This window comes from Canis lupus, chromosome 18, assembly GCF_011100685.1.
Source record: "Canis lupus familiaris isolate Mischka breed German Shepherd chromosome 18, alternate assembly UU_Cfam_GSD_1.0, whole genome shotgun sequence".
In the NCBI taxonomy this organism is placed as follows: Eukaryota; Metazoa; Chordata; class Mammalia; order Carnivora; family Canidae; genus Canis; species Canis lupus.
In genome coordinates this window covers 52962059-52987097 of record NC_049239.1, presented here as the reverse complement: position 1 = coordinate 52987097, position 25039 = coordinate 52962059, and the positions used below count along the sequence as shown (strand labels likewise).

Here is a 25039-nt window from a genome sequence, read left to right as displayed (position 1 = left end):
AAAAAGTCAAGGAGCGCTTTGTTGGGATGCCTGCCCCAAGGCTGGGCTTAGATGTATATGTGAACGTGGGATATCAGAAATGGCCAGAGCTGGTCAAACAGTGACCCAAGGACCAGCCAGACCTGGCGTGGGGGCTCTAGAGATCTGTGGGAGGCTAAGAAGACCACTTAATGAAGGGAGAGAGGAACAGAAGGCCCCGGGGTTTTCTGCAAGGCCTAGGCAAACTTCCAATCTAGAAAGTCACTGGTCACCTATGGGGAAACCCTGAGAGGCAGCAATTGCTCTGTGAAGACCCCCAGGTGCCATCATGAGACAAAACCAGGGGATGAACCCATGTACTATAAAGTCTGGGGGAGGCGACATTTCCCTGGGGAAGAGAAAGGAAGAAACAGCCTGCCCTGAGAGGCTGATGTTTCCGGTAGCCAGAGCATGCCCCTCCTCCCCGTGTGTGAGGGGGGGAAACGGCCCCTCCGCCCAGTCTCGAGTCTGGTGCAGTGACACCTGGGGGAACATAACAATTTAGCTGTTGTTGATAAATGCTCACATTGGATAATATGTCAGTTCTCCTTTACATCAATTCATTCTCTCCTGGTCAACGCGGTGGAGTAGAGTGAAGAGAGAATTGGGCAGGAAACAAGAGGATGGGAGAAAAGACCAAAAAGGAAGAGTAGAGGAAAGGGAGGCTGGAAGCAACAGAAGTTTTAAGAAATAGCACCTGCTTGGCCTGAGCACTCTCTTCCCTGCTGCTTTATTGTGCTAGAAACATCACCAGGTGGGAGTGTCAGGTCGTTTAGCATCTGTGTCCTCCCCCACCTGAGCATGAGCTCGGAGACAGCCAAGACTGTTTCAGCCGCCCTCATCCCGTCACAGCACCTGGAACAGCACCTGGCACACAGTAGGTACTCCACAAGCATTTGTTGAGTGAATTCATAAATGAAAGCTGCATGGACCTAGCTAGAAGGGAGGCATGGTTGGAGAGGTTTTTTGTATTTTTGTGTAAAGGACAATGGGCTATCTACTCTGTGGTAGGCACCATGCTAACGCTTTTACGGGTATTCAGTCATTTTCTCTTCTTAAGGACGTTTTTAGATAATGAAACTGGGGCTTCAAGGGGCTGAGTAAGGGCCTAAAGTCACACACACAGTAGGTGTGAACCCCACTCTGCTGACTCCAAGCCCTACCCCCTACCAGTCAATGTACCATGGCAGGAGGAACAAGGAAGGGACTGACAGGGCAAGGAGGGGAAGAACAGTGTGGGAGAGCCTGGAAAGGAAGTCCCGCAGGGGGAGGGTGAAAGGGTCCCCCACCCTCCAGGCCTCCTGACCTTTGCGCCCGTCCCTTTGGAAGTCCACGTGGCACCACTCGCCGTCATTGACCTTGCGGCTAGATGCCCGCAGCTTGATGCCCCCAGAGCCCATGTCCAGCAAGAGGTAGAGGTAGCCGTCCAACAGCTCCATGGCAAAGTAGTCGGCCCGCTGGGCAGAGCTGTGGCTGCCGGCCCCGGCCCCAGCCCGCCGGCCCTGGCTGAAGAGTAGCAGTCCGTTGGGCTCAGTGGTACGGAAGTCTAGGGAGATGGAGCCAGTGCGTTTGGCACTCCATCGGGGCAGTGCCACGAAAGCCTCAGGACTCTCAAAGGTCACAGGGTCCAGGGCAGCCACATCCTCACAGCGGAATGACAAGTCCCCCTGCAGCTTCATCTTGGGGTCCCCTTCCTTTGCCAGGCGGGATAGCTCCAGCTTGAAGTCATTATTCTTATAGACCACCTGCAGCGGGGGGCGGGGGGGGGGGGGGGGGGGGGGGGGGGGCGGGTAGGGTCAGGGATGAAGAAGCAAAAGCTGCTCAGCTTCCAGCCACTCCTGCCCAGCAGCAGCAACCACCATGGGACCCTACCATGGGAGTGGAGGGAGTCCCCTCCTCAATGCCATGGGATCACTGCCTTGGACTTCTGTCCTAGAACTCCCTTGTCCCACTATGGTCTGTGCTCTGGACTCTGGCCCAGCCTAGCAGGGCAGCCTCAGTGCCTGCTGAATTGCAGTTGCATAATAATGGCAAGACAGTCACTGCTAACATCTCCTTGACATCTTCCAACTGACAGTATTTTTATTTACACTCTCATCTGCTTCTCACACCCACCTTGAAAAAGTAGGTACTGACTACTCATTTTTCAGATACAAACACTAAGAATTATACAAGTCAACGGACTTGGCCAAGGTCACAGAGCTAGTGAGTGGAAGAGCCAGGACAAACACAGGTCTTTGGTCTTCACATTCAATATTCTTTCCTCTGTGCTACTGCTGCCTTCAAGGGTCCTCTGAGAGGAGGGGGCCTTCAGTGGTTCAAGGGAATGAGAGAGAAGAAGCCTCTTGATGGAGTCAGGGGCATTAGGTTTTGAAGAGGAAAGGTCACCCACCACCTTGGAAGGATCAGAGGAGCCAGGCAGCTAGCCACGTCAGACTAAATCCCACTGAAGATAGGGACCAAAGGGTTTCCTGGCTGACCCCAGACCCTTCCTAGCCCTACTCACGTCCTTGAGGCAGCCCATAAAGTTGTTGCTGACAGGCGAGCCAGGCAGGTCAGCCGTGTTGGGACTGCCCCCAATGTAGAAGAAGTCATCAGAGCCCAGCATGGTATAATCCTCCTGCGTGTAGCCTGTGGTGGTCAGGATCCCGTCCACCGAGATGGTCACCTGCCCAGCCCAGGGAGGGAGGGGGAGAAACAAGGAGACAACTGGCATCAACTCCCTGGGAAAAGCCACTGGCTGGGCAAGGGAGGGGCCAGGGGGCTGCAGGGGAGGGGGACCCTCCATTTTTATGTCTGCTTGTCTTGGAAGAGGAACAGTGGGGGGAAAGAAGGAAGGCAGGAAAGGAGGTAGCACAAGATTTGATGGTTTCAGGGTGGGCTAAGGCCTACCCCACAGCCCCCATCTCAGCAAGCAGAGGCCTGAAGGGTACTTGGAATGCTCACCGTGAAGATCACCAAGTAGTTTCTGGAAATGGCTCCACAGAGGAGTGGGGAACTCAGGACAAGGCCCCATTATGGGGAGATGCAAATGGCATCTTCACTTGCCTCCTCTTGAGGTGCTCTCTGGATCTTCATGTGATTTCAGAGCATCTCTCATAAAGGAGGTAGAGAACCCAATTCTCCTTGGATCTTAGTGGCTTTGCCTCACCTACAGCTGTCTCTTTGGGGCACTGAGGAGTCCCTCCAGTTTTAGCCCAGCAGGGAAGTGGGAGATAGCAAGGGCATGCAGAATAGGAGCTCAGATACTACTGGCAGCACTTAGAACTACCTCAAGGACACATAATGCCCTTGGGGTTGATTCCCACCACCACCACCCTAACATCTAGGGCTCCCACTGGTCTCTGCCTTCTTCCAGGGTCTGTTTATTTCCCAAGTCCCTCTATATGCCGGTGGCTTTCTTGCCTCCCAAGGAGAGGGCAGCCCTCTACCTATTCACCAGCCTGCCCTCTTTTCATCATTGTCTTCCCTACTAACACCACCTTCATTACTCAGGTCCAGGTTAGGGAACAGGGGGACAGGGCTAACCTCAGGATACCTTAACCCTGGGCTGAAAAGTCAGGTAAGAAAGCAACGTGGGTAAGGATAGAAGAGCACCCAGTGTTCCAAGGAGATGACAAGGGCTCAACAGTGGCCTGGGGAAGGCAGAAGTGACCCTGGAGAGGAGTGACAAATGCAGGGAAATTTTATCTACCCCCTCCCCAGACAAATGCCCACTTGACCCCAGAAAAGTTTAGCCATAGGAGCAGCCCGCAAGGGCTCCAGACCCAGCAAGGTTGTGGAGGAAGAACCAAGGGCTTCAGGACTGTGAGCGCCCCACTCTAAGAAAGCTGTGGCTTAAGATGGTCACCCAGGAAAAGTGGGCAGGCTCCTACAGGGGCCATCAGGAAGTTGGCTCACAGTGAACCCAACACTGTGCACCCACAGACCACAGCTCACCCCCACTTCCAATCCCCAAACACGCTTTAGGACCCTCTTTTCAGGCAACGTGTGGAGATTTGGGCCTTCCAGTCACATCCTGTGATGACCCACCCATACCAGTCCATATGACAAGCCACAAGCCAGGACCTGAGACTGGTCTCCAGGGTTCCATTGTTATGGGGGTAGGGAGGAGGATGTTAGGAACTCCTAAAGAACATGGGCAAAATGAGGCAAGTGGAACTTCCCCCACAGGGCCCTCGAATCCCCCTCACTGAGATTGGGGGTACAACTGAGCAGAATGAGGGCTGAAGGGGTCCCCCTCCTGGGAACCATCAAACCTTGTGCTGGGGGGACCAGGTTCAAAGACAGAAAGTCTGTGTGGGAGGGGTCAGTTTGAAAGCTTTTGAGTCTTATTTGAAGGGGAGGGCTGTTGTCATTATTGTTTATTTCTTCTTCCCTCCACCCACCTGAGTCTGGGAAGTAGGGATCTGGGTGGAAAAGGGAAGGATCAAAGTATTAGTCACAAAAACATGCAAACAAGATTAGAATGGGCAGAAGGGGGCCAGGGAAAGGGAAGTAAAGGACTGGGAGGAAGGGGTGGGATAAGGCAGGGGGAGGGGTGGTAGGTGAAGGGGGCTCCCTGGGGCAAATTCAGCTCTATCCCACCTTGTACCTCCACTCTTGATGCCACCTCAAGACCAGGAAGTGGGCCACTAATTAGTTCCTAAGCCCGTGTCTGGTCACCTCAGCTAGATGGTCAGCCTCTAAAGGGTCAGCTCCCAGCCTGACATGTCCCCATAACCACATTAATCCCAGCACAATCCAGGGGCACATCATGGTCATCAAAGGTGAACATCAAGTCACCTCACGACGCAGAGAAACACTGGCCCCAAACATCCCCAGGAAGAAGCTTTCCTGTCCTCCCTCAGTGAGCTTGGCCTTCCAGCCTCCCCTGAGCCACCCAGCTGCATCCTCCCTCCTCAGCCCCAGCTGGGGCACAAGGTACTGGCATCTCCCTCACCCTGTGGTTCTCCTTGGCCCAGTCCATGCAGCGAGCCCATCTGCCCTGGCCATTCTACAGCTAGAAGGACCTAACCTGCCGGGAGTGCCCTCCTCAATTCCCCTTCAGGCTGGCACGAGTCTGACCTCGCCCACTACAGCTTTATGCAAGTCACTGCCATGTGGTGCCCCTTTTGGGAAAGGGCTGCCTTACTCACTCTCGTATCTGCCTCCCAAATTCGCAGCTGTGTTTTAGAGCAGCCCTGGCCTGGGGGCTGGGGGAGAGGGTAGCAGGAGACAGGGTAACATAGGAGGAAGTGGGGGCCCAGCCTGGGGCTGGAGGAAGTAGAGGGAGAAACGGGGAGATGGGCACTGGGTAGAAAGGAAGCTGAGAGTAGGGGAAATGGAGGACAGTCTCTGGGGAAGGCAAGGAGGGAGATGACGGAGATTAGTAAAACCCAACTGTTCCCTCCGACAAATCAAAGTCCAGACACAAAAATGGCGGGTTCGTTAGTAAAAGCAGGAAACAGGGGAGTATTTCCCCCGTCCCCCTCCACCCCAGGGGTTCGTGATGCCCCTGCCCCCCAACCCCCCTCCCTGTGCAGCTTCTGGAAGGGGTGGGGCCGGCGGGGGAGGAGGGCAGGGGGGGGCCGTGCGACAGAACAGCCTCTGCAGGTGGGACACATGCAGGTTAGAGGGCCAAGGTTGGGAGCCAGGCCCAGCAGGGGAGGAGAGAAAGAGGCAGCCACAGGTAAGGAGGCGTGCGGGGCCAGGGAAGATGGGGAAGAGCAGAGATGGAGGCGAGGGAGCTGTAGGTGCAGGAAGGAGAAGCTTCCTTCCAACGGAGGAGGAGAGAGGAGCCACCACTAGGACAGAGACATGTATGGGTTGAGAAAGAAAGGGAAGGGACATGAGGCTCTCATCTTCCTCAGCAGAGGTGACTCAGACACTCATTCCCACTACCCATTCACTACTGATCACTGACCCAGACACACCTGCTCGCACACCACATCCTGCTCAAGGCAGTGGGAGGAAGTCCCCACCCGCTCGTTTCCAAGCATCCTCCTTTCGGTCATAAGCACCACAGCTAGGACTCGAGACACAGAAGACATTCGCCACCCAACCCACATCAATCCATCAACCCAGACAGGCAGGGCCCTGCGTAAGGACTGAGTAGCCAACGGGAATGAGGCACGGCTCTGCCCTGGAACAGCCGTTCGCAGTCAGAGAAGGAGGAGTAAGGCACGGAAGACACAGGAATCCAGCCTCCCTCTATGCCCCAGGAGCATAGAGGGTGGCTGGAGGTGGCTGCAAGGGGCAGTCTCCGATCTGGGCGGGACCTCAACCCTCGCTGATGGGCCCACCTCTCTCCTGCTCTGCTCTGCCTGTCTCCTCTAAGGCAGGCTGGTGGGATGTGAAACGGGTCCTGGTCACAACTATCCCCACAGGCATACTCCATGCCGGGCCTGACCCAGGAAGAAAGGCTGAGGAAGGAGAGCCCCTCTGGCATCATGCGGAGCCTTTCCCAGTTAGTTGTCTGCTAGGATCACAGGGTCACTGACCTCCCTAAGAGGGGAACTTATTCAGAGGAGAATAAGATCGAGGGCAGATGTTTTTGACTTGTGGATGGGCTAGATGGGTTTCTGGGATTTTGAAGGCTGTCCTAGGTATGCAAAATTCTCTCGTTAGTCCATTGCTGTCATCGAATTCTCAGAGGGATCCAGGAGCCAAAGGTGATTAAGAACAACTAGTTTAGGGGCACCTGGGTGGCTCAGTGGTTGAGCATCTGCTTTCAGCTCAGGTCATGACCCCAGGATCCTGGGATCAAGTCCCGCATCAGGTTCCCCGAGGGGAGCCTGCTTCTCCCTCTGCCTGTGCCTCTGCCTCTCTCTGTGTGTCTCTCATGAATAAATAAAATATTTTTTTTAAAAAAAAGAAAAAAGAATTAGTTTAGGAAGGAAGGCCTCCCTTTGGGATTAAGTGGGTGGGAGTAGGGCATGAAGACAGGAGAATGACGGCTGAGGGTCAGGCCTCCTATGTGCTCAAGTTTGGCCATCTGTTTGGGGTAGGAAGAAGCTAGAGAAAGAATTAGGTTGAAAAGACTCACAGGAAAATGACCTGGCCAGCAGTTTTAGTCCTACAGCAACTCCTGATGTCTGGATTTGATAAAATTTAGGGCTAGAGGGGAAAGAATTCAGGCCAGAAACCTTCAGGTCCAGGGTCACCTGGGTGGCTCAGTCAGTTAAGCATCTGCCTTCGGCTCAGGTCATGATCTTAGGGTCCTAGGTTGGAGCCCCACATCTGGCTCTCTGCCCAGCCAGCCGCCTGCTTTGCCTCTCCCTCTATGTGCTCTCTCTCTCAAATAAATAAGTAAATAAATCTTAAAAAAAAAAAAAAGAAAGAAAGAAAGAAAGAAAGAAAGAAAGAAAGAAACCACTTTCGCCTTTCCCATTTTTCAGAACCATATTTGCTGTTCATCTATAAAAGGGGTGTGACATCTCTATCCCTCGTGCTTCTCCCAGGCTGATGATGTGGATCAAATGAGATAGCAGAAGTAAAGGCATTGGGCCCTCCATAATTGCGATGTGGCCCCTGGTTGTCTCTAGGCCTCAGTCTCCCCATAAGCTAACTGACAACAGTCTCTGCCTGATACCTCAATCTAGGCATTTGTCAAGTTTATATTATATTCAGGGCACCTAGGGGATAAATGGGTGGCTCAGAGGTTTAGCGCCTGCCTTTGGCCCAGGGCGCGATCCTGGAGTCCCGGGATCGAGTCCCGCATCAGGCTCCCAGCATGGAGCCTGCTTCTCCCTCCTCCTGTGTCTCTGCCTCTCTCTCTCTATGTCTATCATAAATAAATAAATAAATAAATCTTAAAAAAAAAAAATATTCAGGGCACCTGGGGGGCTCAGTCGGTTAAGCATCTACCTGCGGCTCAAGTCATGATCTCAGGGTCCTGGGATCCAGTCCTACATCAGGACTCACGTCACAGGGAGCCTGTTTCTCCCTCTCCCTCTGCCTGCCTCTCCTCTCTGTGCTCTCTCTGTCTGTGTCAAATAAATAAATAAAATATTTTTTAAAATAAAAAAAATAAATTATATTCAGGATGTGAGAGCTATTTAGGAGAATCAAAGACCCCAGTGTGTGAGCAAAAAAATTATTATTTTTATAAGAAAACTTCCATCGTCCTGACACAACTTGACCCAAACCTCTCAAAGGATTGGCCTCTTTGGTCTGTATCCACCCTCTCCACCAAGGAGAAGCACTCAAATAACAAGAAAAGAGACCATATAAAAATGAGTTAGTAAAAATAAATTTAAAATCACCTGGAACTGGGGCTGAGGAATGCGTGGGAGTAAGAACAGGGTGAACCCCATCTCTTTTGGGGCCCCATGCTCTGACTCCAGTCCTCACCCGAAAGTGCTGATTCCCGGGGACAAATTTTCAAGAGTTTATGAGGTGACTCAGGCCATTGGGAGGCAATCAACCCTGGTCATCAAGCCACGATGTTCACACTGTGGACTTTAAAAACTTAGAATTTAGTAGGAACTTTCCTTGCCAAGGCTGAAACCAGACATCGCTGTTTGCCTCTTAACCAATGTAACTGCATTCCTCCATCTTTTGCCCTCCTCCCCAGGCCAATTCCTGAGACATTCTGGGGTTTTGTGCTATTATTTTTGAGACTGATTCCCTTTTTTTTTTTTTTTTAAGATTTTATTTATTTATTCATGAGAGACACAGAGAGAGAGGCAAAGACTTAGAAAAGCAGGCTCCATGCAGGGAGCCCGATGTGGAACCCTATCCCAGGACTCCGGGATCATGCCCTGGGCCCAAGACAGATGCTCAACCGCTGAGCCACCCAGGCATCCCGAGACTGATTCCTAAGAAGGGATGGGAACAGGATCTCCAGTGGGTCCAGAGACACTGTATTCTCTAGGGCTTGCTATGGGAAGGAATCACTTCTTTACAAAAACATCCTCACCCTGGAAACACTGAGACAGATAATCAGTTAACATGTTATAAAGATTAATAAAATTATAATTTCCTTTACAGAGCACAGATGCTTTCACTTCCATTGCCCTACTTGATCTTCACATTGACCCCATGAAATAGGCAATGCAGGTATATTATCAGCTATTCAGAAGATGAGGAAACAGACCTTTGGCCCAAGTCCATGTGGTCAATTTTTAACTGAATCAAGACCAGAAGGAAAGTCTACAGAGTCCTAATTCTCGGAGGGAATTCCCCAGGTGTTTGGGGTGTGCCACAGGAGTTTATTTTGCCTCCTTTTTGTCCCCAAAGCCACAGGTTGGCTGTTCAGTGAAACTCTGTATAGAAACGCTGTCCAAATGCTCAGCCTCTGGCCTGGCCTAAGGGGGTGGACAGCAGCTAACTTCTAGAAGCAGCAGCCGGAGAGCAGAGCCCGTGGAAGGGATGGCGCTGGGACACTGCACCGTTGTACAGGAACACCAGGATGATTGGGAATGAGCAGATGAGGTTTTGGATTGGGGAGCACTGAGATGGCTATGGCTGTGGGCACTGCCTTAGGGACAGGGCAGAGCACAGAGTCACCACGTGTCTGTGGGTACAGGGAAACACAGCCTGCGGAAGCATCAGGACAGGTCAGACGTAGCCTCAGAGGTCAGAGGTCGAGCCTCCTAGGGAGGTGGCGGAGCCACTCAGACTGGGAGCCCCAGCTAGCAAGCTTCCCTTGTCACCAGCCAGCCAGGCAGCCTCACAGATCGGGGAGGCTGGGCAGGCCAGGCAGCTGCCCCAAGTAGCGTGGGCCCCATGGGAACAGACACGTCCATCTGCAGGGTCCCCAGCCTGGTGCTCAATCACTCTGCATTATTAATAGGCGATGACTAACTGCCTGCTGCTGCAGAGCCGGGATGGGCAGGCCCGAGGGAATCCCAGGGGATGTCACACAGCACAGCCTGCAGCAGGCACACCCCACCCCCCCACCCCCAGGCGAGGCGGGGAGCAAGGGGCCAGCCCCAGCTCCTACTCTGCTCCTGCTCTGCTCCTGCCCATCGTGTCCCCGGACATAAGGGCCAGCGCCCACTGCCTGCCTCCATTCCAGCCCGTAGCCCGCCGTTCACACCAGCATTTACACGTGTGTGGAGTCACCAGTGGAAGCCCACAGACACACAGCACAGTCTCCCACTAACACCCCCTAAATGTCACACCAACATTTACACACAGTCGCACCCACACACCAACACACACCAGCTGCGTTTACACAGACACCCACACTGACACTCACCGGAACTGAGCCCAACCCGAGCAGAGGAGTTTGGCAACAACTAGCCCAACCTCAGCCCTGCTGCACTCCTCCTCTCATCCCCTCACCTGGGAAGGTAACGACCCCATCAGAGGCCATGCAGGACAAGCAGGGGACGGAGGTCAGGGGAGATGGGAGGGGAGGAAGACAGTGTGAAACACAGTGTTAGTCAGAACAGCAGCGCGGTGGGGGAAACTGGCCACTATCCCTCCTGGGGGGAGAAGACCATTCATGCCATGCAAATGTAGGGGGGGAGATAGAACCACAAACCCTCAAGGCTGAGGAGTGAGGGAGGGGATGTCACCTCTTCCGTGGTAGCCAGCCTGGGACAGGCCCCCCAAACTCGTATGAACTGCTGCTCTGCAGGAGCTCTGGACTGGTCCCAGGCCACTCGGCATCTCCCAGGGCCATCCCCCACCCCGGGGAACCTGCCCAGCTGGCTGCCACTGGAGGCCCGCCCCCAGCCCCCAGCCCCCACTCCCAACTCGAGGGCCCTGTCCGGGAGCTGACAGTGAGCAGAGCATAGCATGTCATGGGATGGTGTTTTCCATGGATTTTCAGGAGACCAAGAAAGAAACTAAATCAAAGAGAAAAAAACAAGGGAGCAGGGGGGAGGGGGCGGGAGAAACAAAATAAAGCAATAGAAAGAAATAAGCAGCCTGGCATCGGGGCTGGTCTAACCAGAGCCGATGAACATGGGGCCTGCCCCCAGGTCTCTCTGGCCAAGAATCTGAATTCAGGAGTCAGGGTTAGGGCAGGGACAGGCCAAATTCCTTGATTTCCATTTGTCTTTTGGATTTGAGTTTGGACCAAAAAAAGAAAGCAAAGGGAAAGAGGAAAACTCAAAGAGAGAGAAGCAAAAATCTAAAGATTGTCCAGGACGCCAAAAACAATCAGAAGAGCAAAACAACCAAAACCAAACGGGGAAAGGAAACAAAAGAGGGAGAATCGAACAGTTAAAAAAACCCACGGCAAACCAAACGGTAAGACAATTAGAGTGATATCTACCAGATAATGCAGTTTGTTTACCATAGCGTGTCCAATCCCTGCGTGCTTCACCGGAGATATGGGGGAGGGGTGGGGGGGTCAAAAAAAACAACAACAACAACAACAAAGACAACAACGAAAGAACAGAACGAAAAGAAAAGAAAAATAAAATGACCAACTGTGAAACTCAAGGAAGGAGGAAAAATATATATCCATATATATTTGGCTGGTTGTTCAGACCCTCCCACCTTAGGCTCCACTGAAGTATTTTGTTCAAAGAAAATTAAATTATAATGGGAGGGAGAAATAAAACACACACAAAAATTAAATCCCTTCTCCCAATCCCCCCTCCAAAACCCCTCCTCTGGATTCCTCTGCTCCCCAGTCCACCCACCTCCCGGAAGAGCCGGCTGCAGAGAAGGGGAACAGTTAAAGACCTTGGTTAGTAGAGAAGAAAATAACAAAAGAACTGGACCAGGAAAGCAAAGACTTAAAGATGGCTGACATTCCGCAATGAGACAGAAAGGTTAGTTCGGTTTTTCACTCATACCTCACCCCACCTGTCCCTGCCCATCCCTTGGTCCCCCGGGGGTTATAAGCGTGTTAGTAACACACACAGAGTCGGCAACGGGGTTTTCCAACAGAGGGTGAGAGAGGGAAGGCAGGGGGTTAAGAAGCAGACCCAATTATGCAGTATTAGTAAGTCCTTTCAGCTGAAATGTTAGGGAGTTGAGGGAAAGGAGGGAGGAGGGACAAGGGGTGCGAGAAAGGGATGGGCTGTTGACTTGGGTAATGGACAATGGGTTGTTGGCTAACTGGTCAACCAGATGGCTTTCTAGAGAACTGGCCAACTGGCTGATCAGTGACCATATCGAGTTAATGGGTTAACTGGTTGGTGATGGGCCAGCTGGCTGTCAGGCTGGGAGAAGAGTGGCCAATGCCCCCTAGAGAATCACAGGACTGGCTAGAATGAGAGACAATCTCATTTGGAGGCAAAGTGAAAAGGTTTCACAAGGAGTATAGGAAGGGATCTAGGGGTCTGCTTTTCCTGGGGATGGAGGATAGGCAAATTGATCCAGGGAGTCATGGAGGGGAGGGGGCAGCTCCTCCTTTACTGTTTCTCTTCCTTGAGAAAAGAAGAGAGATAGAGTTGCCACCAGAACAGGGAAAAGGAAACCTTGCCCTCCATGGGCTGGCAGAGGGCAAACTTTCACAGCATATCTAATCCCCAATCCGCCTCCCTCTCCTCCCTCTCCTCCCGCTCTCCCGCTCTCCCGCTCATAGCTGATCCCTCCTCCCTGCCTAATTTGACTTTCCAGGGTCCATCCCCCACCCCCACCCCCTGCAAAAGTTCCCCAGGTTCTTCAAACAGCCTCATTCTCTTATACTCCTCTGCACAACCATCCATACTGGAGTTAAGTGCCCCACCCCCACCACCCCACCCCTTGCAAATCCCTGGAATTGGTAAGGCTTCCCCAGCAGCCCTGCCTCCTTCCATGCACACCCACAGCCCCCCTGAGCCTCCACTCCCCACAGTCAGGACCAGAAATCCATATCCCCCACACACCACAACATAAAAAGGAACACAGAGGCCCACCCTTCTCTAAAACTCCTTACACCTCCCTAAGCTATAAACCTGCCTCTTCTGTATCCCAGTCTCTAGAGTCCCCACCCCCACGTGGCTCTGTTTATTTTCTCTTCTCAAGGCCAAAGGCAGAGGCAACAATCACTTCCCACATAACCCTTGTCTTTGTGGAAGAGAAATCAAAAGGACCGAGGTGGCTTCACTGAGCATATCAGAGATGGTGGGACACTATTGCTTGATGTCCATTAAACACTAAATTGCACATCCAAGAGTGTGATTTCAAGAAGTATTCTAGGGACAGATCCATTAATTACAGCATTATTATAACCAGTGGGCACAGACTAATTCAGAAAGACAATTAATAAGGGCCTCATATAATGAAAAATAACAGAATTCGGTATTTAGCAGCTAGAAAAAGTGCCGAATAACCAATATCAATTATTAGTGATGCCGAGGCGGTTCACATAACAGGAAGGCAAGAAAGAGTCTAATGTCAGGTGCAGTGACTGGTGCAACGGGCTAACCCAGGATATGCGGATTAATACTGCCAGCTGGCAGGACTGTCACCAAGTGAAGAGGCCAACCAGTCAGGACAAGGGACAATTAGTTTCAGGGCAGCTAAATTGCACCCAAAAAAGTAAGAGTTGTCCGGTATCACTGACCAGTCAAGCAAGGCAGAAGAAAAAGGTGGGAGCAGGGGGCAGGGTTGGTGGTAAAAATCCAACTACCACAACTAGAATTAGTTGTGGAGACTAAAATAAGAAAGGGAAAAAAAAAGCAGTTTTCAACTTTCTTGGGACAACTTTCATTTCTAACAAGTAGAATGGCAAATTCAGAGACAGAATTGAGAGGAAAGAGATGTGATTCAAAGTCTGGACCTTCTACTAATTCAAGACATCCTGGCTTCCTCTGAGAAATAGCAAGGTTGGAGTAGGAGAGGCAGGGGAGGGCCCAGAAACCAAAAGCCATGGCGACGGTGGCCAAATCAACCAGAGTGGAGCATGTGAAAGGGGTACCCAGGAGGCCGTGCCTTCCCGATGCCAGGATAGGGAATACTGAGGAATCCCACTAGCCCACAGGGTAAAGCTTTTCCCCACCCACAGAAACAGAGGGCCCTTTACCCTTAAGACAGCCAAAACAGGAACTCTGCACACAAATCATAAATCACAGAAACCTGGAGGCAGGCAACCTTTGTGAAGCGTGAGCAAGAGGAGCTCGGGACAAAGAGGTGCTCCCTCTATGCAGGGATGGGGGGTGCCCGTTTTTCAGAGAGATACGCCAAATGCTCAGATGTTTCAAGATTTGGGCACATCCAGGAATGGCAGATCCACCATACAAATGACAAATTAGAGCAGTCTTTGCATTTTGCACCAGTGACAACCACCAGGCTCTCCCTGGGAGGCAGAAAAATGGGCACGGCTTTGAGGTCAAACAGAGTTCTGGTTCTACCATCTCCTAAATGGATCACTGGGGGCAAGTTCTCGAAGGTGCGGAGTCTCGATTTGCTAATTGATAAAATGGGACTATGTCTCACCTCACAGGATCGTTCATGAAACTTAGGCAAGGTTCGTAAGAGAAAAGAGATATGCCAGTGTCTTCTGAGAAACACTGTAAAAAACAAGGAGGGGGGACAGAGTCCTGAACAATCCAGAGGGCTGGAGGGAGAGGCTTTCCTCCAGCTTTGTAAGGGAAGAGGAGGTACTCCCAAGGCATCAGAAGCAGTTCGCTGTTTGTGTGAAATAGAGCCGCTGGGTCGTCGTACCCAGAACCTCGTGTCTAACCAGCTTCAAGAAAGAGACTAAACGAACTAGAAAAACCGCTCCAGAAACAACTACACATGCTCACTAGTTAGCTGGTTTTAAGCCGTCAAGGAACGTACCACCCGGTAGAGAGAACGAACACACATATTGACCACACGGAAGGAACATGATGACAAGGCTAGGACGCAGCTGTCTCATCGGCAGTGTCTCCTGAGGGGACACACTGTCCTTGGTCGAGAAGCACAGCTCGAGGGATGACAGGACCCAGTCACTTGTTCTGAGAAGCCCTGAAGAACAGGCAGGGGTTCAAAAGGTCTGCCGGGAATGGACTTGGCTACAGGCTGGGCCTCGAGGGAGGACACTGCATCCAGAGTGCAGTCCCGAGGCTGACCTTCTCGGTGATTGTCAGTGACCCAGACAGGACTGTACCTCGCATGTGGGGACGCGGATCCCTCCAGAAACCCTTCCTAAAGAGCACTCTCAATCCAACTCTATGCAGACACCCTCTCTGGCCTGCAGGCCTGTGTTCGGGGTTGCCAGGACCAGGCTCTGCTCTGACTCATCATCAAAGGCGCTGGGGGAAGTGGTTTCCAGCAGTTACCAGCCTGATCCCCGGACTCTGGAGCCGCAAAAGAGGCCACTCCGGGTCACTGTCAACACTCAGTGTTGTTGAGGCCAGACCTTGCCCACCGTGTGTGGCTTTCCTGCCTCCCCTAGCCACAGACTTCACCCTCCTCTCAGTGCCTCTCAAATTCCTAAACTTTTAAGGTCCCTGCTGCTCACTTGGCACTTGAATAGCTTTGCTCTGCTCACTTTTAACAGACTCATCCAGTCTCCTTGAGAGCTGGAGAACCAGGTGGGGAGGGACTGTCCTTTTTCCCTTCTGTAGCATCGTGAACGTACAACATGTTTGTTGACCAGCAACATGTGGGCTTGCAGCAGGGTGCCAGAGTCAGTACTGGGTGACAGCCCTGGTCCTGCAGAGGGAAAACCAGCAAGGAGCACAAGAGCAACTCCCCCTACCCCTGCCCCGTCCCCCCAGTAGGTGCCATGTGTTTTGCACCGACAAGTATAACAACTATACATGATGCACTCAGGTTTACTCAGACAATAGTGACAACCAGGGCAGCCCTCTGATGGGGTCAGAGAATGATGTGACACGAAGCAAGGCACTGCACTGAGCAGCCCTCTCACCCTGAGCATGGCACTCCTCAGAGCATGAGGAGCAATGAGGACAGGCACACAGGTCGGAGCCCCACTGCAACAGGGAGCAACAGGCTTGGGAAAGAACAGCACGATTCACCACAGAGTCCTCACAGCAAGGGGAGGAGGGTCCCCCATTAGGTCATCACTCAGCAGTGGGGAAGAGTAGAGGGAAAAGAGTATGAGGTTGCCAGCATCCCTACTCCCACTGAGAAGCCTTTCTAGGAGGAAGGGGAGGAGGAGGAGCCTGGCAGGGACAGTGACAAGGAGCAGAGGCAGAGGAAGGTTAGCTGTCGCACAGCTAGATCTAGGAAGCCCAGAGAGGATGGCTAAGCAAAAGGAGGCCCTAACCCAGCAGCAGTGGTGCCTCCTGGGACAGAGATGGTCTCCATCCCTGGCGGCACTCAGCTTGCGAGAAGTGGAGCTGGACAAGCTGTCCTGCCACCGGCTGTGAGAAAAAGCAGTGCATCCTAGAGAAAAGGAGCAGAGAAAAGCCTGAGCCCCGGCCCCTGCCCAAGTGAACAGAGAAAGGAGTCCGAAGGTGGAGACAGGCACCACCTGCACGCACAGCAGCCTCGCTCTTATTTCGTAGAAGGGTCTGGCATGGACTCTGCTAGAGGCAGGAATTTGTCAGTGCCAGAAACAAGCTGGGTGGGGGGGTGCTAAGAGGACCAGCAGAAGCCTGGCCAGAGATGGCCTCAGCTGCCGTAGCACCCCCAGGTTGTATAAGTGCTACAGAGGGCCCCTCTAGGACTACAGAGCTTATGCCCTCTCCAGGCAGTCCATGTGGGAGCCAAAGCCAAGGGACCTCCGCAGAGAGGAATCTCATCCTTCAAGGGCTGACCCAAGAGTCTTCCTTGGGCTCCTGCAAGGGGCCTGGGAGCCATAGAAAGATAGCCAGGGGCTGGTGGGCCCACAGGGAAGGGAAAGAAGGAAGTGTGTTGCCCAGAGGAGAGGTGGAGCCAAACATGCTCTGCAGTACTGCTCTCCCTCACACCTCCTGCACTTCCACTTTGCCCAGACCCCATCTCTGCCTCTGCCCTGGAAAGACCCCACCTGAAGGTGGGCCACACTCTGTCCCCCTGCAGACCCCAGGCTTTCATCTGCGCCTTTCTGCCCTAGACTCAGGGTACCCACAGCTACTCCGCCAGGCCAGAGCCTTCCCACAGGCTCCCAGGACTTCACCCTCCCATGCTCTACCCATTCTTCCATCTCCCCAGTTGCCCTCCTGCTGGGTCACCTGACTTCTTAGTCCAGGGCCCTTGAAACCCTGGCCACTGCCACCAGTGTGAGCCAGACCCTGTCCCTTCCCTCAAGCCCCAGCCCTGGGCAGCTCTGCAGCCTCCTCTCAGCTCAGCTTCCTGGTGCTTGCAGCCCGCCCATTGCCCTGCGCCCCTGGGCCCTCACAACGCAAGCCTCAAACTTCTCCAGAACCACACCTCGCGGCCTGGCCCTGACGCCTCACACCCACAGTGCAGGCTGCCCCCTCCCCACACCCCCATTCTGCCCCAGCACAGCTGTCCCCCGGCCTCCTTCTTGCTCCCCCTACCTGGCGCAGGTTTCGGGTGACCCGGACGTCGTGCCAGGCGTTGTCGTTGAACTTGCCATTGACAGGTTCCACAAGGGCCTCGAAGGCTCCTGAGCCCAGGTTGATGACCAGCCAGACAGCCCCAGACTTGAGGGACAGGTTGACGTAGTCGGCCGACTTGCCCGTGTGCAGCATCAGCCCGTTGCGCTGCAGGGTGCGGAAGGCCAGAGTGATCTCGTCCGTGCTGCTCTGGATCGGGTTATGCGACAGGTCGTAGCAGAAGAACTCATTGCCTTTGAAGGTCGCCACAAACTCCTCCTTGCCTGGATGCCGTGGTGTGGGGAAATGGGAGAGCCTGAGTGGGGCAGGGCGCACCAGCTCGCCCTCTGCCCCTCCAGCAGCCCCAGGGCATGTCGCCTGGCCACTGGCTGGAGTCCCGCAGGCCCATCTGCAAGCTCAGCCCCTCTCCCATCCCCCAGCCTGTCCATCCTCTTCTCTGGACCCAGCTGTCTTAACTGTCAGAAGTCTGCTTCGCCCCTGTCCATTTCCAAAGCAGGAGACTGTTAAGTGGCTCTCACACTGGCAGCTGACAATTTAGCTGCCACAGGGCCCGAATCCTCCATTGGTCGCGCCCCTGAACAAAGGGATGTGGAAGTGAAATAAGAGGCTCCACCTGACTTCTCTCTGGAGTGCCTCCACTAAGGCTGGGGTACCAAGGGTCTCCTGCGTGCAGCCCACCTCCCACTCCTGCCTCTTCTCCAGTGAAGGCCACTCTCAATGCCTGGGGCAGTTTCAGGCCTCACATGGGGGGGATGGGGCCAGCCGGCCTGTCAGGCAGCAGGGAGCAGAAAAGGAGGACAGGGAATGGTGGGGTGGAGCATGAGGACGACACACAGGAAGACAATGCATGTGGTGGTAACGTGCACCAGGAAGCAGTGGGTCAGGGGGTGGGGCTCATACAGATGGCCTCACGCCAGCTACCAGCCCCAGCCCCATCTTCTAGTCCGACCCGAGAGGACAGTGCAGACAGGCCCCAGGAGGGGTCCCAGAAGGCAGGAGTAGGACCCCTGAGTGCCAGCAGATGGCTCAGGTCTCATGCGTGTGTGCGTGCATGTGGGTGTACATCTGTGTCTGTGTGTAAGCACCCAACATAGGGCTCCCTCCATAGGCACTTTTCAAGCAGAAGCAAAAAAAAAGACAAAAAGACTGGGAGAACCTTAGAGATTTGTAACATTCTGTAAATGGGTGACAAGTGGTAGGACAATAGCTGTGTGGAGGGAAGTGGGGGTCGCAGCCCCACATCTTCACAAGCTAGAGCACACACAGAAGGAAGAGGATGGGATGTGGAGTCAGGGCTGAACAGAGGACCTGGACTATGACAGTGACTCACTTCTCCCCAGCACACAGTGGTGGATGGGGATGGCGATGGCTGGCATCACGCCTGCATGCAGCGCAGGGGGGCTCAGTATCAGCCACCAGGCCCAGGAAGGAACAGGGCGCAACGCCAGGGCGCACGCACAGCCCTCAGAAGACACCTGCGCTTCTGTGAGCCAGGCCACAGAAGCAAGCACCACGTGCAAGAGCGGCGGCAACCCGGGTGCACTTTCTGCAAATGCCCCTCCCCGGCGCACAACAGCCCTGCTTCTCTCCCTCTGGGCAGACTGCCCACAGGCTCCATCCTCACTGCCTCCGGATGCCAAGGCCCCAGCTGCTGCCCCAGAGCCTGGCACCGCACTCACTGCAGCTGGCAAGGCCCGGTTTCCTGAGGCCACAGGGCAGCAAGGCTGGTGGGGGCATAAGCACCCCAGGGACAGTTGGAACCCCGCTCTGCCTACCTTCAGGCTCCAGCGCGAAGGGCCAGAAAGCCAAGGGGAGTCGGGCAGAGACAGAAAGGGGACATGGGGAAGAAGGGCATTGAAGAGGGAGACCACAGAGAAGGGGAAAAATGGCCACGGGGGACAGAAGGGAAATGGACGAAGCAAGAGGTGATAGAGCGAAGCAGTCTGGTTTAAGACAAGCAGCACGCTGAGGGGGGAACAGGTGAGGGTGACGGAATAGGGCCAGCCGGAGAGGGGGCAGGGGCCTCAAGGGAATGAAAGCCAAGGCTTTGGGGGGGAGCTGGCCGTTTCCATAGCAACCAGGCCCACTGCCCAGGCCCTGGGGGAGGTGGGGGGAGGACCAGAGCAGGGAGTGCGTCTGACCTTGGGCCTGCCACACATACTAGTCCTTCCCGGAAGCCAGGCCTCCCCTCCCATTTCCTCACCTTCACTGCAGTCAAAGTAATGATCATTAAAGGGACAGTCAAACAGAAAGAAAGAATAAAGCAATCACGTGAAAAAGTGATTGGGACAGAACAAAAGAGACCAGAGAGGAGGGCCAGAGGCTGGACCACAGCTGCCAAGGCAAAATGAAGAAACGGGGCCATTCCTCGAGTCTTCTGGGCTCTGCCTCGGATCTCCTAGGAGAGGAGGCAAGGCCAACCGTGGATTCGGAGGCGTCTATGTGTTCTCCAATTCCCGTCGCCACCGCCACCAACCCAGATAGGCCCAGAGATGGAAAGAGACTTGGAGCAGCCAGAGAGACCCGGGTAAATATTGGAAGAGAGGGACAAAAAGGAGATGAGCAAATGTAAACGAGACAACCTAAGGATGGTGGGAAGGACAGAGACAGACCCTGAATGGGGAGGAGGGCGGCAGGACCTCAAAGGATTGATGGGTGGGGAGGAGGACTCTGTGGCCATAAGGATGCCTGTGATGCTCAGGGGAGCACAAACCAGACCTGGGAGGAGGCAGACCCACAGCACCAGGGGGCGCTCTTCCCCACCGTTGCCTGCAGACCCCCGGGGAACTACAACTCCCAGCAGGGCTTGAGCAACAAGTGCAGCTTCTGATGCCCACCCCGCACCCTCCTCTACCCCCGCACCGGAAGGGGGGTTCAGGGCTGATACTTGCTCACCTCCCAAGGTCAGGGAGCTTGGAGCCTCACAAGTGTCCCTCGTCAAGCTGAATGCAGCTGGAGACCACTGTTACGGTTCTGGACTCCTAAGAGCCCTGAGGGACAGAGCAGGCGGCCTCCTTTCCAGACCCAGCTCAAAGCCCTCCTCCGGGAAGGTCTCCAGCCCTCCTTCGTCCCTCTCTACTCTCAAGCACTACAGCTGTCTGTTCTGCTCATTTGGCACTTACTGCCTAGTAACATCTTGTACTGCTCCCTTGAGAGGAAGTGGGATGTGAGAAAGAAGACCTGGGCCTAATGCCAGCTCTTCCCCCAGCTTGGTGACCTTGACCAAGAGGCAAATCTCTAAACCCCAGCTTTCTCCTCTGGACAGAGAGGCGAACTAACCGTCGGCCTACCTTACAGGTTGCTGAGGCATCTAGAAAGAGAACAGACAGGATGAAGCTTCATAAACTACAAACTATTTTGCTGATAAACTACTCTTGCACTGGTGTGTAACTTTGTGTGTGCACGTACGCTGCCTCTCTCTCTAGATGAATGAATAAATTAACTCCTCTGGACAAAGTCTGCACTTTTCATACACTTTGCATGGACCATGCTTTCTTGTAGTTATTTGCTAGAATGTCAATGAGCCCCTCGAGAACAGAGACCATTCACCCATTGAAAATAAAATTGCTGGGCAGCCCCGGTGGCGCAGCGGTTTAGCGCCGCCTGCAGCCCAGGGTGTGATCCTGGAGACCCTGGATCGAGTCCCACGTCAGGCTCCCTGCATGGAGCCTGCTTCTCCCTCTGCCTGTGTCTCTGCCTCTCTCTCTCTCTCTCTCTGCATCTCTATGAATAAATAAAATTAAAATTAAAAAAAAAAAAAAGAAAATTGCTGAGCACATGCCTACATATGTACCAGGAGCTGTGTAAAAGCACCAGGGGCATACGGATGACAACAACCAACCCTTGCCCTCAGGAAGCTCAGTCTGATGGGGGAGGCAAACAGGTGAAGTGGCAGCTATGATGCAGGGTGGTGAGTGATAAAGTAGACGTGGAGACAAAGGGAACAGTGTGTGGGTTTGCCCGGAGAGTTCAGGGGAGACTTCCAGTGTGGCTGGCCCGGCCATTTTTTCAAGAGTTGGCTGACAGAGATACCGAACAGTGGGGAGAAAGGCAGGGGTGGCAGGAACCCAAGCCAACAGCACGGCAAGTGCTACAGAACACAAACAGGACTCGAGAGCCCCAGTGCCTGGCAGCCTCAGTGCAGAAAGTGGCTGAAAATCTATATAGCCCTGAGATGGATGGAAAGGCCTCAAGCTGGCTGCAGGGGCTCATCTCGAGCAAGTATCAGTTTCCCCACCTGTAAACCCAGGGCAATGAACCCTTCCGCAAAGGGTGGTGAAGGCTCATGTAGGTGATACTACATATTATAAATGCCATGTCTCCTAACCAGAATCCCCTAGGCTGCTGGCACCTCACAGGCTTCCAGAATTTGATGGTTAAGTGGGGGATTTACCCTGCTTCCCAGATAGTTCCCAGGGATAGACCTGAACAACTGCCACCAAAAGACATCTGTGTTCCAGAAAAGGGTTATTAGGACAACTGGGGTTTAGGAAAGAAATGGAGGTTTGTGGCCCTTCACACCAGGGCAGGTCCCAGGGATGCAGGCCCAGCAGTCTCTGTGGACCTCAGAAGGGGTGCAAAGGGGTACACCTCTGTTGACTCAGCTGCCCCCCAGGAACCGCAGTTAGCCTGTGAGGAGTGAGGGCTGGGCTCTCTGGGGATCGTGGGGTCACTGACCTTTCGTTGGCTGGTGCACATCGCCGGCTCCTCCTCTCCCGGCCCCCCCCTCGGAGAACAGTAAGGACCCTACTGGAGAAGCAGAATTGGGGAGTCAGGCACAGGGGACTATTGAGCCAGTCCCACCCCAGCCTTGAGGTGATGGAAGGCCCTCTCCAGGGTAGAGGTCCGCTTGGAGGGTGGGGGAGAGGGTATTGTTCTGAGGACTCACTTGTTCCAGGGCCTCTGGGGAAGGAGCCAGATGACAAGCCAAATCAGCCCCACAGACCCCATGAGACCCCACAGCCACCAACTTCTGCCCTTTGCCCAGGGGTGGGGAGACTGCAGGAGGACCGGGGGCCTCACTGCTGGCTCAGGAGCATCTTTTTCCCAAGAACTTGCAAACAGGCCAGCCCTGCGGATCTGCGGGTCCCCAAGCCTCCACTTCCAGGATCTTGCTCACTGTCCTCCCCACTCTGCGGTTTCGCTCCCACCTTCTCCTGCAGGGCAGGAGTTCATGCTCCTCAAGTCCTTCCAAAGCCTGACACAGGCTCCCCTCCTCCCAAACCTTCTTGATTCACACACCAAAGGCCTCTTGTGTTCTTTGCCTGTCCTTAAGGCAAACCTGATTCTCCATCTACACCTGGTTCACTCAGCAGAGAGCACTCTTAACATCACCTTTGTCCCCTTGTCGGCCCAACGGATCATGGGGCTTCCCAGGGGCAGGGCCATGGTTTCCATCTGTTCTTTGTCCCTCCATTGTGCCTTCAGCAGGGCACTGCACACCAACAGAGGTTCTGCCTGGATGGAGCTTATCGTGGATGTGGGGAAGGCCTTTCTTAGGGATGACTTCCCACTCATCAACCCCCAAGCCTCATCTCCGAAGCCCCCGCAGACACACACATCTGGGTTCCAGACTGGCTTGAGCTCTCCACCCACCCCTGCCAGTGACTTGTGCACTCAGTGTCTGGCTCCCAGGCCCCCACACCTATTGCCAGACCCTGTAGGATGGCTTCCGGGGATGAGGACCTCAAGAATGAGGTTTAATAGTCTGTGTCAGGGCCCCTATTCTACCTCAATCCCACAACCCCAGAAGTAAAGCTAGAATAACAGCTGAGCTGTGGGCTGTGGACCTTTCAGAGGAAGGGGCAGGGCTCTGGATCCTCTGCGTCTTCATCTATGGCAAAGGTGTGCCACCGCCAACACCCCCAGAACCAGGCATTGAGAGGCAAGAAGTATGTGAGTGAACCAACTGGGTCCTGACTACCCCCTTGGGATGTCCCCTTACCCTCACAGTTCTTGCCATAATTTCACATCCCTGCAAGAATCCCAGGTCCCTATTTTCCCAAACCTAAATCCATCCCAAATCCCAGATCTGAGTCTCTCCCTGCAGCCCAGTCTTCATCTGGTAGGCCTCTCCTGCCTACAGGCTAAAGACTCCCTATGGACAATGAGCCCTAATGGAGGACCACCCTGGGCATGGGGAGCAATGCTTAAGGATCTGGATACCTGAGCTCAAGAACCAATGATCAGGAGACCTGGGAGAGCTCAGCGCTGGGGAGTGGGGGAGTTACAGTCAGGATTCCTGGGCCGTCAGGTTTGCTGAACACCAGGTCTTTGGAAGATGGTAGGGACTTGTTTGAAGGGAGGCTAAAAACAGAGAAGCAACCCCAATGGTACCACCAACTAAATGTCATCTACCCACTAACAAGTCACCTCATTTCTCTGGGCCTGAAAGTCCTCATCTGTCAAACAGGGTCAAGAGATACTGGTGAGGGCAGACAGTGGGACAGCTGTGCGAAGGGGGCGTCCTGCACCTCCACTATCCTGCCCACCCCTCTTCGCTGCCACTTGTGGATAGAGAGGACACCCCGCAGCCGCAGGGGGAGGTCGGCGAGGCTGCCTAAAAGTCTCTTCCTCCAGCCCATGCTTTTCTCTTTGAATTTGGGTCCACAGAAAAGAAAGAATGATCGGAATGGGTGGAAGGAAATAAAACACCACCATGAGAAGGGAAAAAGAAGATACACTACCAGGAAAACTCAAAAGGGTGACTGGAGACAGCGGCAGGAGTTGCAACATCTCTTGATGTCAGAAACCAAGGTGAGATGAGGGCGAGGGCAGATGGAGCACAGCAGGGAGGACAGAGGAAGGGAAGAAGGGAGCACAGATGGGGGCCAGCCCCCCCCACCCCAGCACCCCAGTCCCCAGAACACGGAGAGACAGACGACAGAGGCAGGGGGCAAGATGGGCAGGAAGGCAGGGGGGACAGGTGGAGGCAGGGAGAGGAGGCGGGGAGAGGAACAGAAAATCCAGTCGCAGGTTGGGGGCAATCCAATCCAATCCAATCCAAACCAGAACTTCAAACCATACCTTCGCTGTTTAACGTCAGGTGAGCCGGACCTTGGAAAGGGGAAGGGGAGAAAGAAAGAAAGGAGAAAAAAAAAAAAAGAAGAGAAAAAGAAGAAAAGGGGAAAGAAACAAAGAAAACACGAGTCATCAAAATCAGCCAGAGAGAGGGGAGAAAAAAGCTTTTGCTGCCACAATTTAAAAACCCTTTTTAACTTGTGACAGGCATCAGGGGAAAGCCCCCAGCCCGGAAGCTGAGGAGGGGGCCCCCCCAGATGCCGGAAACAGGGTGGAGGGCATAAGGGGGGGAAGAGAGAGAGAGTGAGAGAGAGAGGAAAGGGGGGACCAAAGGGGGTGAAGGGGTTACAGGCAGAACAGGAGGAGGGGTAGGGGCAGGGGGTCACTGCAAGGGGGGAGAGGAGATTTTGGTTTCTTTTTTTTCTTCTTGCCGGAAAAAAAAGGAAAAGGAGGAGAAGCATGAGGCTGGGAGGGCTGCTTTTTCCTTTTTCTTTTTTTCTTTTTTTTTTTTCTTCCGGGAGGCGGAGAGAAAAAAAAACAGTCAACGAGAAAAAACGATTCGGATGGAGGAGAAAATAAAACACGACACAAAAATCAAAGCCACCTGGAGAGAGAGAGAGTGTCCTGTTAGCGTGGGATTAAGTGGGCAGGGGGGACCTCCGACCCCACCCTCC

General features: G+C 53.8%; 1 protein-coding gene across 10 annotated transcripts in view; it reads right to left on the bottom strand.

The window, feature by feature from the left end:
* NRXN2 (neurexin 2) overlaps positions 1 to 25039 on the bottom strand; it is a 96920-nt gene that overhangs the window by 55878 nt on the left and 16003 nt on the right. For 3 of the 10 annotated variants that reach the window (XM_038564087.1, XM_038564090.1, XM_038564093.1), the window contains exons 3-8: positions 24372 to 24401; positions 22023 to 22094; positions 17307 to 17608; positions 11252 to 11275; positions 2525 to 2686; positions 1325 to 1763 (exon numbers count right to left, since the gene is read on the bottom strand). In XM_038564087.1, coding sequence (XP_038420015.1) covers positions 1325 to 1763; positions 2525 to 2686; positions 11252 to 11275; positions 17307 to 17608; positions 22023 to 22094; positions 24372 to 24401 — 1029 coding nt within the window. Of the gene's footprint in view, positions 1 to 1324; positions 1764 to 2524; positions 2687 to 11230; positions 11276 to 17306; positions 17609 to 20240; positions 20384 to 22022; positions 22095 to 24371; positions 24402 to 25039 lie in introns of those variants that run through there. The other 7 variants (XM_038564086.1, XM_038564089.1, XM_038564091.1 and 4 more) reach the window with 6 other exon arrangements.